This window comes from Thalassophryne amazonica, chromosome 6, assembly GCF_902500255.1.
Source record: "Thalassophryne amazonica chromosome 6, fThaAma1.1, whole genome shotgun sequence".
NCBI lineage: Eukaryota > Metazoa > Chordata > Actinopteri > Batrachoidiformes > Batrachoididae > Thalassophryne > Thalassophryne amazonica.
Window position 1 is genome coordinate 38,526,807 of NC_047108.1, and position 12,113 is coordinate 38,538,919.

A 12,113-nucleotide genomic window follows, 5' to 3' on the forward strand; every position below is an offset into this window, starting at 1 on the left:
TGTCTGTATCCACTGTGGCGACCCCGTCCCGAGACGGGAGCAGCCGAAATGACAACACACACTACAAGCACATCTTGTTTGATTCATTTAACATCCAATGTGCGATGGTGTGCAGAAACAAAAAAACACAAATATTATGTCACTGTTCAAATGTGATTTTACTGTACAAATGTAGAAACACAATCCAAGTCCTCCTTCCTCTGTTTATGGGAGGAGGAGCTGCAGAGCTTCATGGGAGAGTAGGAGGAGTTTATTCTGACTAAACTGAGTGAGGAGTTTTGAAAGGTGCATTTTTATTGTATTCCTCTTTACAAAGAGACATTTGAAATAGTGTACTGACAATGCACACGCCTGTCGTTCTCTCGGTGTTGCTGGTCGTGGTGTCAACATAGTGGCGAGTAAGTACAGATGATGAATTCATTTAAAGTACAGTAGATGTGTTAAAATTTATAGAGATGCTGAAAGTGCCTGTTGATACATTTTATGGTGTTGCTAAAATTTAAACTTTGATGTTGAAGTTGCTAACGTAAAGATCCTGGATACAGTAATTTGATTCACAGGAAAAAGAAAAAAGAAAAAAAACTTCAATGTGACATCAGTATCGTGGACTTTATCTTCAGAAATCAGAAAAGTTCTCTGCACTTTCACTGTAATTGTAACACTAAATTCAGTACCTGCGTAAGTCACTGTGATAGAATTGTTCATAGATTGTTTGGTTTTAGTGTTGATGTTGATTCAGCACAAAACCGTTCTGGTTTTATTTTTATGTTGTTTGTAAGGCTGCAACTAATGATTATTTTCATAATCAATTGATTATTTTCTTGAATGAATGAAAAAATTTATTTATTCGGCACACAGATTAACAGTAACAAAAACTCATAAAAAGAACAACTTAACAGCATACCCGTGTGACCGAAAGGGTGCAGGCAGAAGCAAAGTTTATACATTATTCTCTATTAGTTGATTAGTTGTTAGGTCCATCAAATGTGGAAAAAAATGGTGAAAGATGTCAGTCAATGGCATCCAGAGCCCAAGATAACACCTTCAAATGTCTTTTGTTCACAGCCCAAAGATATTCCATTTTGCTGCTTGATAGGAGTAACTTTGAGCAATTTTCAATTTTTGGTCCCTCAACAAAGGAGGATTAATTCCAAAGACCTTACCCCCTCCTGCGTAGTTAGGGATTAAAAAACTGCCCACTCTAGTTCTCTAAAATCCTGCATGAGTTTGCTTCCAATTGGCAAAATCACTTGTAGACTATTGGGAAACCCTGATTTTGACTTACCCCTTCTGTCCTTGATCTTTTGACCTGTAGCTATGCACTAATTGTCCCAATTAGAAAATCAATGGCATGGGAATGTAGTACAGTTCATATGCTTTACTGATACCAAATATGTTGGAAAAAGTCTAAAGGAACCCTTTGAGAAACACATTTACATTTCTCCTACCCCTAATTTTTGGGTCAAATTTCTTCGACCCTGAAAATGAAAAAGTGGGCTCAAACACACTTTTTGTGGGGGGAGCTGTCCAAGTACGACTCTGAAATCTTATGCAGGATGGAACAATTTACCAAACACTGCCAAAGATAAAAGTATGTCATGATGTGACCCAGTTGCCTCTGGTTTATGCACATTTTTGAGGCCTGTAACCTGTGCTCACGGTGGATTAGTGGTTAGCAGTTACCAAACAGCAAGAAGGTTGTGGGATTGATTTGCATTTGGTCTTTTCAGTTTAATAGTTTACTTCTCTGATTTAGTGTACTTATGGAATAATTATCTGCTTTGGTGGTTGCCATCCAGAACCCAAGGCTATCCTGTGGTTTTGTGGATGCGGTGAGGCATGACATCAATACATGCTCCCAGAAATTTTTAACACAGAAATGTGTGGAAAAGTCCCATCTGTCTCACCTGCTAATAATACGCCATCAGTCTAGCATCTGCCAACCATGCAGCTATTGGCAGACATATAGATGAGTTATTACATACAGTGTAGGAAAAGAGAGCTGATTTTTCCATTGATCTGAACCGTCAATGGTCTCCTCATTATCTGGTCTTTTAATTTGATAAGTTACAACATGATATAATGGATTCATTTTGTGTTATCGTGTTAACAAACTAGAAGTGATGGACTCATCTATCATCTATCTATTCTCTCAATCACTGTATTTCAGATGGTAAAATTAACCATGTATACATGTGTAAATGACATCATTTCACACTTGTAAGGCTGAGTAAATGTTTCTCTTTATCTTAATATTCAGGAGAACATTGACAGACAAACACTGCATGTTGTCAACAAAATCATATACTTTGAGACATCAGAAGTAGTTATTTTGCAAACTTAAGGCCCCCTGACACTTGCACGACTTGGATCCGTGCACTTACATGCACTCTGCCATGCAGTAGAGCAAACTCATCTCAAACTCATTGTAAACCCTTGTAAACTGTGCATGGCTTCGTGCACTTGCGCAAAGAAAATTTTGAAATGTTCAAAATGTTCATCATGCATTATTTTCATGAACTTCACGTGAACATTGCGCAAACAATTCAACAACACTGCGTGTGAGTGATTACAGCAGCTCAGAGCATCACAGCTCAGCTCATCTGAATGATTACTTGTATAATGAGATGTTAAATCTATCATAAACATACTTTTACAGCTGCTCACAGGAAGGAGTGAACATGCAACAGTTTTACCAAGCCATTACAATATAAACAAGACAAATAATTACCTTTTTAGATGCTTTCAAATGCGTTCTCCACCTTATTAAGTGTGCGCACAAGAGAGAGAGAAAAGCAGCAGCCGGAACAGCCCTCTGTGATTCCAGAAGCGATTAGAGGCATTTTCAACAGCCAACTCGGAGGGAAAATGATTAATCCGCTACAAAATAATTATTTTATATATGCAGCGTCCAGCGCACAACGCGGAGCATCCAGTGGAACAAAGCTGTCCAGCTGGGAATACAGCGGGTGGGATTGTCACGATGAAGTACATGCAAGTGTGTGGATCAATCAAAGTCATACAAGTGTCAGGGCACCTTAACTAACAAAATCTTCAAAGATTGTTTCCTATTTAGCAAAAACAACAGTAGGACTAGTAATGACCTTAGTATATCTTCTGTTTTTTGTGTTGTTAAATCCTGATAAATTATACTGTATTTGTTGTCTTTCTGCTGCCTGATTCTGATTTTTTCTCTTTGTTTGAGGTGCGGCTCCATCCAGAGATGGGTGTGGATGTCTTCCTCTGCAGGTCTCCCGCCTTGTGCACCAGCATGGACTCCCAAAATCTTCCACAAATTTCCTGTATATTTGTTTTGTCAATGGTGTCAGTAGAATGGCCCAAGCAGAGGGTCACCCCTTTGAGTCTGGTCTGCTTGAGGTTTCTTCCTCAATATCATCAGAGGGAGGTTTTCCTTACTACTGTCACCTGTGTGCTTGCTCTGGGGGTTGGTAAGGTTAGACCTTACTTGTGTGAAAAACCCTGAGGCAACTTTGTTGTGATTTGGTGCTATATAAATGAAAATAAATTAAAACTGAAAATTGAAGAAGACTGATGAGTCTGTCAGCCTGTGAGCCACTGTGTGAGTGAGTGAGTGAGTGAGTGAGTGAGTGAGTCAGTCAGTCAGTCATCTAATGGGTCTGCAAAATTTCTGTCCTAAAAGTAACTGCATATTCAACACTGATCTTTTAGGTTCTGATTGATAAAAGTGAGGATCAATAACCCTCTTATTTTGGACCATGTTGGCATCTTTTAACATAAAATCAAGGCAGACAGGCCTCTCACGTTTCTCGTGAAACCTTTTTGTTGACTGTAGGCTTCTGTTTACTAGGCCACTGTTGTTTGTCGTCTTTAGAACTTATAAATCAGCAATTTTATTTTATGTCACCTTAATTTAACCATGTTAGTCCCATTGAGATTGAGATCTCTTTTACAAGGGAGACCTGAACAGTTATAGAGTTTCCAATTCACCTAACCTGTTGTGTGGGCTGCTGAAGAGGAGGTACTGCTGGCCCACCACCACCAGAGGGCGCCCTGCCTGGAGTGCGGGCTCCAGGCACCAGAGGGCGCCGCCGCCTCACGTGAGCAGCTACGGTGACAGCTGTCACCCATCACCTGAGACAGCTGACGGCAATCATCTGTGGGGTATATCAGCAGGACGGCACCTCCACCTCATTGCCGAGATATCGTTTCTACCAGAGAGGTAACGTATCGAAGCTACGGAGTGTATCTTTTTGGATTGTGCTAGTTTGTGGATTACTGTTCCAACGAGAGGTGGAGGTAACTTCCCTGCTGTTCGGAGTCCTGGGTGCAAACGCGCCCCCATCTAACTGTCCTTTGTTCCTCGCCAGCAGTACCAGGTCCGACACGCGGAGGCAGTGGCCACCTGGGAGTTCGGGACTTGGCGGCTCCAGTATTCCCGGGGTCCTGTGGCGGAGGAAGCCGTGTGGTTCCGGTCTTACCTTGGAGAGGCGTCTCCTATCTTCGAGCCTGCCCACACGACACTTTTGTGAATTGACTGTTGTCCATTGCTGTGATTGGTTGTATTCGTTGTGCACATTCACAACAGTAAAGCTTTGTTATTTTGACTTACTCCATTGTCCGTTCATTTGCGCCCCCTGTTGTGGGTCCGTGTTCCTACACTTTCCCAACATAACCTGCATGTCTTCAGATGTGGGAGGAAGCTGGAGCACCTGGAGGAAACCCATACACACACGGGGAGAACATGTAAACTCCACATCATGCCACCATGCTGCCCAATGAGCAGTGAGCATCAAGTTTATCCATGTTCCCATGGAAACATCTTCAAACTAAACTATGAAAAAATTGAAAACTGACTGTAATTATTGAATTCATCATTCACTCTGATTCGCAGAACAAACATTATCTGGTTTGTGGAGGTCAGCTTAGTTTAGTCATGGTTAATGTTGAATCCAAAACCACATACACGTGCAAAAGCTTATATACACACTCAGCTGAGTTTCACATGAGAGGGATTGGAGGGAGTCAGGAATTATAGTAATCGGTCACATTTCCTTTTTCTACCGTATCCATTGAGGTGAATACTGTATACATAACTCTTTAAAACATTTACCTGTAATCAAGAGACATCTGAACAATTGTAAGTCCAATAAAACAAATACGTCATATTTTCTTTTTTTTAAAAGTACGTATAAAAAAGAGAGTTTTCTTTGTATATGTGTAACACTCGTTCCTTTTTCATATATTATGTTCTGATATTCCAGAGCCCAAAAACCGTTTCACTCGCTATCCATTATGGAACACTAAGATGTACCCAATCTGGAAAGAAGGAGACTCTCGTTACAAAGACTCCTGGAAAGGTACCTTTTAATGGACTGTACAGTCAGAGCCTGAAAACAATGCCTGGATTTAAAAAAAAAAAACCTTACCTCAGAGTCACTGAGCAAATATTTCATTTATTCTTTTGTCTGTGACATCCAGGAGGAAGAGCAACTTTGAACATCGGGAATGATTCTCCAACTCTGACTGGAGCCAAAGTTACCTTCACCATTGATCTGCAGTTCCCACACAATCAAAAGCTGCAGCCCAACGGAGACGTGGTTTGGGCTGAAGACTGCACAGTTAATGGTAATACAATCAAAGCCATTCTTTAGTACTTGGACTTTTTTATTCAGTGTGACACAGTTTCTAAAGGTGGCAGAACTGTCATTTCTGCTGCAGGGATAAAGTATCATCAGTCTGAACTGGTTTACCCAGTACCCAACACAGAATGGGAGGCTGTTTTTCCTGATGGGACATCAATGAAGGAGGACAAAAATCCACGCTATGTGTTTGTCTGGAAAACACGGGGTAAGCGGAGATTTTGCCCCAACTCTTTTTACAACCTAAGTGGCTTGTAATTGCTGCTGATGTTCTTGTTCATTAGGAAAGACCACAAACCAGGGTCCTTTTGGGGGCACGTATGACCAACAGGCTAATTATGAGCTTGGGGAGTGTCTGGGGTGGTATCTCTCTAGCTTACCTAGGTTTGTTTCCCCAATATCGTTGTCCTTTGTCCTTTGTAGTTGGTGTGCCCTGTGTGGCTGCATCCTTGTAACATATCAGGGTTCCCAAGGGCGGTATAGGGCTGTTGAAGTTGGTGGGTGACCTGAGACAGTACTACTCTAGGTCCAGCTGCATTGCAAGGTGCACTCTAAAATGACAACGTCCAACCATTGTACAGGTGCATTTCAAAATTTAATATTGTGAAAAAGTTAAATATTTTTTTGTCAGGTATTTTAGAAAGTCAAAATTTTATATATTCTAGATTCATTACGTAAAAACTCAATTGGTTCAAGTATTTCTTTCCATTTTAATTTTGATAATGATGGCCTAAATGTTATGTGTCGACGCGGATTGAGGAGCGAACCTGCGTCAGACAGGACCCAGCGCTAAAAATAACCAGAAAGCGGTTCCCAACAAAAACTATTTATTATACACCTGTGTTTAAAAGTGTAAAAACATAAAAAACAGCGTCCCTCTGGTGGAGTGATTCGTGGCTCGCTCTCCAGCGCCCTCAAGGATTAAAGCCGGCGCTTCTGGACTTCCTACCACCGCCAAACACCCCCCAGGTGGACACGACAAACTGATTCTCTGTGAAGCAAAGAGACGGTGAGGTAAGTCAACAGATACAACTATATCTTCCAATAAACACACGCTGCCAGCAACACACTCAGGTCAGTGTCCTTTCTTTTACTTTATGCAAATGAGCAGCTTCTCACAACAAGTGGAGGATCACTTATCCTTCACGCCACAGCAGTGAGAAGCAAACTGCGCAATTCTATTTACAATTCCAGTATACTGTGTAACAAAACACCAAGTTACTTCAACAAGTACCTAAACACTTAATTACCTTTCGTGTGTGCTGACAGCATGTGTCCTCACCCCTCCCTGCTTCACGGGCTCGATGTGTCAAACCCAGGCGCAGTCCTCAGCGTCTCACAAACGAACGTCACAAGGTCGAGTTCCCCGGGCAGTTCTGCTTGAATCACACATGACTTAAATGCAGAACGCCATCCAATTATCTGCTTCAGCTGCAAGTCGTCCAGTTGCACGTGAGCACCAAGCACAGGTGCTTTCCATGATGTTGATGAGGGTGAAGACTCTTCAGCCAGCACCTTCTTCACAGACACAATCAGCCTCATGCCACCTGGAGAGCAAAGAAAAGAAAAGAACACCAAAACATCCAGCCACGCCCCCCCCCAACACACAACACTAAAGATTAAAAAAATGTCTGTGAAAATGTGTATGTCAAAATACACTGAACAAAAATATAAATGCAACAATTGTGTTTTTGCTCCCATTTTTCATGAGCTGAACTCAAATATCTAAAATATTTTCTATAGACACAAAAGACCCATTCCTCTCAAATATTGTTCACAAGTCTGTTTAAATCTGTGTTAGTGAGCACTTCTCCTTTGCCGAGATAATCCATCCCACCTCACAGGTGTAGCATATCAAGATGCTGATTAGACAGCATGATTATTGCACAGGTGTGCCTTAGGCTGGCCACAATAAAAGGCCACTCTGAAATATGCAGTTTTGACACATAGCACAATGCCACAGATGTCGCAAGTTTTGAGGGAGCTTTTAGAGAACATAGACAATGTCCAGAGACTTCTAGATTGACAAATTTTCTCCTGTTCCTAAGGCAATTTCCAACCCATTTGAGAGTGATCCCCCTTATCCCATAAAGTTCCAATTTATAAAGTAAGATATCATGATTTATTATGTCAAAGCCTTTTGTAAATCAATAAATACCCCAACAGCACATTTCTTTTCATCTGTTGATTTTGTGATTTCTTCAATGACTTCTGTTTAGGCTTGCAATGTTGACCTGCTTCTTCTGAATCCAAATTGACTGTCAGAAAGTAAATTGTGCTTATCAGTGAAGTTCTCAAGTCTGTTATGAAAAGTTTTTCTAAAATTTTTGAGAGTTGTGGGAGTAGAGAGACAAGTCTATAACTTGCACATCTCCAGTTTTGTACAGGATAACTGTTGTCATGCTATTAGGAAAATGACTAGTTTGAAATGAAAGATTAAAAAGGTAGTTAGTGGTTTAGAAATATCAGCAATTACCTTTTTTAATATTTCCATATCTATATTGTTATAATCAGTGGATGTTTTATTTTTTGATTTATTAACAATATCCAAAATGTCCTTTTCTACTACTGGTCTGAGAAACATTGTTTGCATTTCCTTCTATTAGATCAGGTGTGATTAGTGTTTTCGTCAGGCTGTGATGATGAATCAGACTGAAATGAACAGGTAAGCTTAAGACTTTATATTACTCAGTGTGTCATGGTTTTAATATTTGAAACAGTCCGTTTGCATGAGGACTGCAGCTTTATATTATTTGAAACAGTCTGAACTGTTCGGATGACTGTAGCTTTGAGCCAATCAATGAACAACATCAAAGGACGTATTTCAATTTATGAGTAACTTGCAAGAACAACTTATGGCCCACGTATGCAGGACCTATGAGCCATACGCTGGTGTATTTTTAATACGTCTGCATACACTGGCTAAATCGGCAAGGTGTCACAGGGCCATTAACCTGTGCATGCCGAGTCTGACGTATTAAAAATACACCAAAAACACTGGCATAAGTCTAATAGGTTACAAGTAAGTTTTGTATAAGTTAAGAGCACATTGAAGCACACTGTTATACGGCATACTACGGCGAGTTTGTCAAAAAAATTTGGGCACGCACAATATTTTCAACGTATGCCAGCATATGGCTCATACATCCCACATACCCGGGCCATAAGTTGCAGGTAAGTTAAGCAATTGTTGGCACATGTTTCTTGAAAGTTACTCATGAATCAAAATACGTCCATTGACTGGCTCAACAACTGAAAGCTGCCGTCATGCGAACAGGTTAGACTGTTTCAAATAATAGAAAGTCTAAATCTTACCTGTTACATCATTTCATTCGGAGTCATCATCACAGCCTGAAAAAACCTATCCACATAAAGTGTCCTTATTTTGGAAAATGACATCTGAAAATACTTTAATTTCTTGTTGTGGCCAAAGAAATGTAGTGTTTTAAAAGAAGTCCCTCTGTGTTTTGTCTGCTCCCGGTGCGTTTCTCAGCCTGAAACAAGGAACTCCGGCGCTTTGCGCCACAACAATACAATTATCTTATTTGAAATGCTGAAAGGGTCAGAGATTAGATTAGATTACACAGAACTTTATTGATCCATTGGGAAGACTCCCTCAGGGAAATTGATGGTCCAGCAGCATTGTATAGCAGCACACATGGTAAGAAGCACACAGAGTATCAAAAGTGAAAAAAGAAAAACAGTTTGCAAATATAAATTTAAATACAAATACACAATATAAATAACAGACATACTGATCAATACTGGTTTACTGGCTACTACTGTTCCTCTCATTCTTATTCCCATCCTCTGTCTTCCTGTTACTCCTCCTCCCCCTGACTGAGGAGTTGTACAGTCTGATGGCCTGAGGGACAAAGGAGTTTTTCAGTCTGTTGGTCCTGCACTTGGGAAGGAGCAGTCTGTGGCTGCAGAGGCTCCTCTGGTTGCTGATGACGGTGTGCAGAGGGTGACTGGCATCGTCCATAATGTCAGGCAGTTTGTCCAGTGTTCTCTTCTCATGCCAACCACAGAGCCAGCCCCCCTGATCAGTTTGTCTACAGTCACGGTGTAAAAACCGCGGAGTCTCATTCATTCAAATTAGCATTTATCACAGGCATCAGTCAATTCGTCAGCATTCTGCAGATGATGAAAATAAATCCCATGATCCACCAAGACAAAAATTTAATTTAATTTAAAAATGTTAAATTACTCTGTTTGGCCTCAGTGTGGAGGGGTAAAAGCGTTTGTGCGCTCGATGATGTGCATGTCAACATCTAGATACTCCACCTACCAGACAAAAGGGTTCTGCTAGAGGTGGAAATGCAAGCCAAGCCAGACTTAACCGTTCCAACCTGTACTATACCGTGCCGTATGGACCCGGACTGCTTGGTGGAAGTGGGCTGTCGGCGTACGCTGGCTAAATCGTCACGGTGTGACCTCTGCATGAAGCTTATAAGCAGATGGAAGCATGAAGTGGTTTAAAATCTTGTGGTAGATGGCTGCGTTACTCTGGACATGATAACACACAGTGGACCAACACCAGCAGATGACACGTCACCCCAAATTACCACTGATTGTGGGATCTTCACACTGGGCTTCAACTATCTTGGATTCTGTTCCTCTCCACTCTTCTTCCAGACACTGGGACCTTGATTTCTAAATGAAATGCAAAATTTACTTTTTTGAAAAGAGGACTTTGGACCACTGAGCAACTGTCCCATTTTTTTTTCCCTCTGCCCTGTTGTGTGTTGGGGGGGTGTGGCTGGACATTTTGGTGTTCTTTTCTTTTCTTTGCTCTCCAGGTGGTATGCAAACTGATTTATTGTCTGTGGAGAAGGTGCTGGCAGAAGAGTCCTTCACCCTCATCAACATGATGTGCAGCACCTGTGGATGGTGCTCACGTGCAACCTTAAAGACTTTCAGCTGAAGCAGATAATGAGATGGCGTTCTGCATTTAAGCCATGTGTGATTCAAGCAGAATTGCCGGGAACTCGACCTTGTGATGTTCGTTTGTGAGACGCTGAGGACCGCGCCTGGGTTTGACACATCGTGCCTGTGAAGGAGGAAGGGTGAGGGACACATGCTGTCAGCACACATCAGAGGTGATTGATTATCTGAATAATTGTTAACAGTACTTGGTATTTTGTTACGCAGTATATTTGAACTTTGATGAGAGTTGTGCAGCTCGCTTCTCACTGCCGTGGCATGCGGACTGATGATCCTCCACCTGTTGTGAGAAGCTGCTCATTTACATAAAGCTTGAATTCGGACCTGAATGTGTTGCTGATAGTGTGTGCCTTTTGAAGGATATTAGTTGTAGCTGCTGACTTACCTCATCTTTTCTATCCTTCGCAGAGTCGGTTTGTCGTGTCCACCTGGGGGGTGTTTGGCGGTGAACGTGGGTCCAGAAGCGCCGGGCTTCGATCCTTTTGGGCGCTGGAGAGCGTGCCGTCCTTCACTCCGTCAGACCGACGCAGTTTTTGTTTGTACACTTTGTTATGCACCAAAGGGGGAAAATAAATTGTTTTGTTATTGGAACCGTTTTCTGGTTGTTTTAGCGCTGGGTTCTGTCAGACGCAGGTCCGCTCCTCAACCCGCGTCGACACATAACAGTAGGTCCCGGCCATTCCATAATGGACCCAGCGGCAGAGGCGGTTCCATTCGCCGAAAGAGTTCAAGAACACTTGGAGGAAATATGGGGGCAATTACAGCATCTCACAAACCAAATTAAACAAACAGATGTCCGCGTTACGGAGCTTGCAGCGCAAGCCGTTCCGCTTCCTGCTGCTCCAGCTGCGGCACCATCAATACCGGTGCAGATAACTCCGTCACCCAGAGATTCGGCTTCCGAATTGATTATTTGTCGTCCGGAGCCTTATGTGGGAAACGTTGAAGCTTGTGCTCCGTTTTTGATGCACTGTTCTCTGGTTTTTGCTCATACCATCGCCCAGCGGTTGCTGAATCACAGGCAGGGGAGGCGGAGTGCGGCGGATTATTCTGTGGATTTCCGAATTTTTCCTGCTCAGTCCAGTTGGAATGCCGCAGCATTAAGCGGAGTGTTTGTGGTTGGTTTAAATGATCCATTAAGGGACGAGCTAGTAGTCCGTGACGAGCCAAATGATTTAGATGAGCTAATATCATTGGTGATTCGTCTAGATGATCGGATGAAGGAGCGTGGACGCGAGAGAGGGCGGCCATCAGAACGGGTTTTTTTGTCTCGGGGCTTTCCCCGACACAGATCTGGGCTGCCTCTTCTTCGCCCCACTGAGACTCCTCCGACGGGACCTCTGGCTCCTCTTGCAGATGAGCCCATGCAGCTCGGACGAGCTGAAGCTGCTATATTGCCCCGTTATAGAAGCGTCAAGAAAAATAGTGGTGACGTCTCTCCAGGTGTTCTGGGACAGGCGAAATAATACACAAAAAAAAAAAAAAAATTGTATGGGCTAATGTTTTTTTTTTTTTTCTGAAAGGGGTTAGAACTTGTTTGGGGGG

The 12,113-nt window shown here is 42.2% G+C and overlaps 1 protein-coding gene across 1 annotated transcript in view; it reads left to right on the forward strand.

Moving 5' to 3' along the window:
* The first annotated feature begins 206 nt into the window (after window positions 1-206).
* The window catches only part of LOC117511444 (melanocyte protein PMEL-like), a 42,412-nt gene continuing 30,505 nt past the window's right edge, over window positions 207-12,113 (forward strand). Inside the window, exons 1-5 of the mRNA XM_034171469.1 lie at window positions 207-239; window positions 332-398; window positions 5,244-5,339; window positions 5,461-5,607; window positions 5,701-5,829. Coding sequence (XP_034027360.1) covers window positions 207-239; window positions 332-398; window positions 5,244-5,339; window positions 5,461-5,607; window positions 5,701-5,829 — 472 coding nt within the window. The remainder of the gene's footprint in view (window positions 240-331; window positions 399-5,243; window positions 5,340-5,460; window positions 5,608-5,700; window positions 5,830-12,113) is intronic.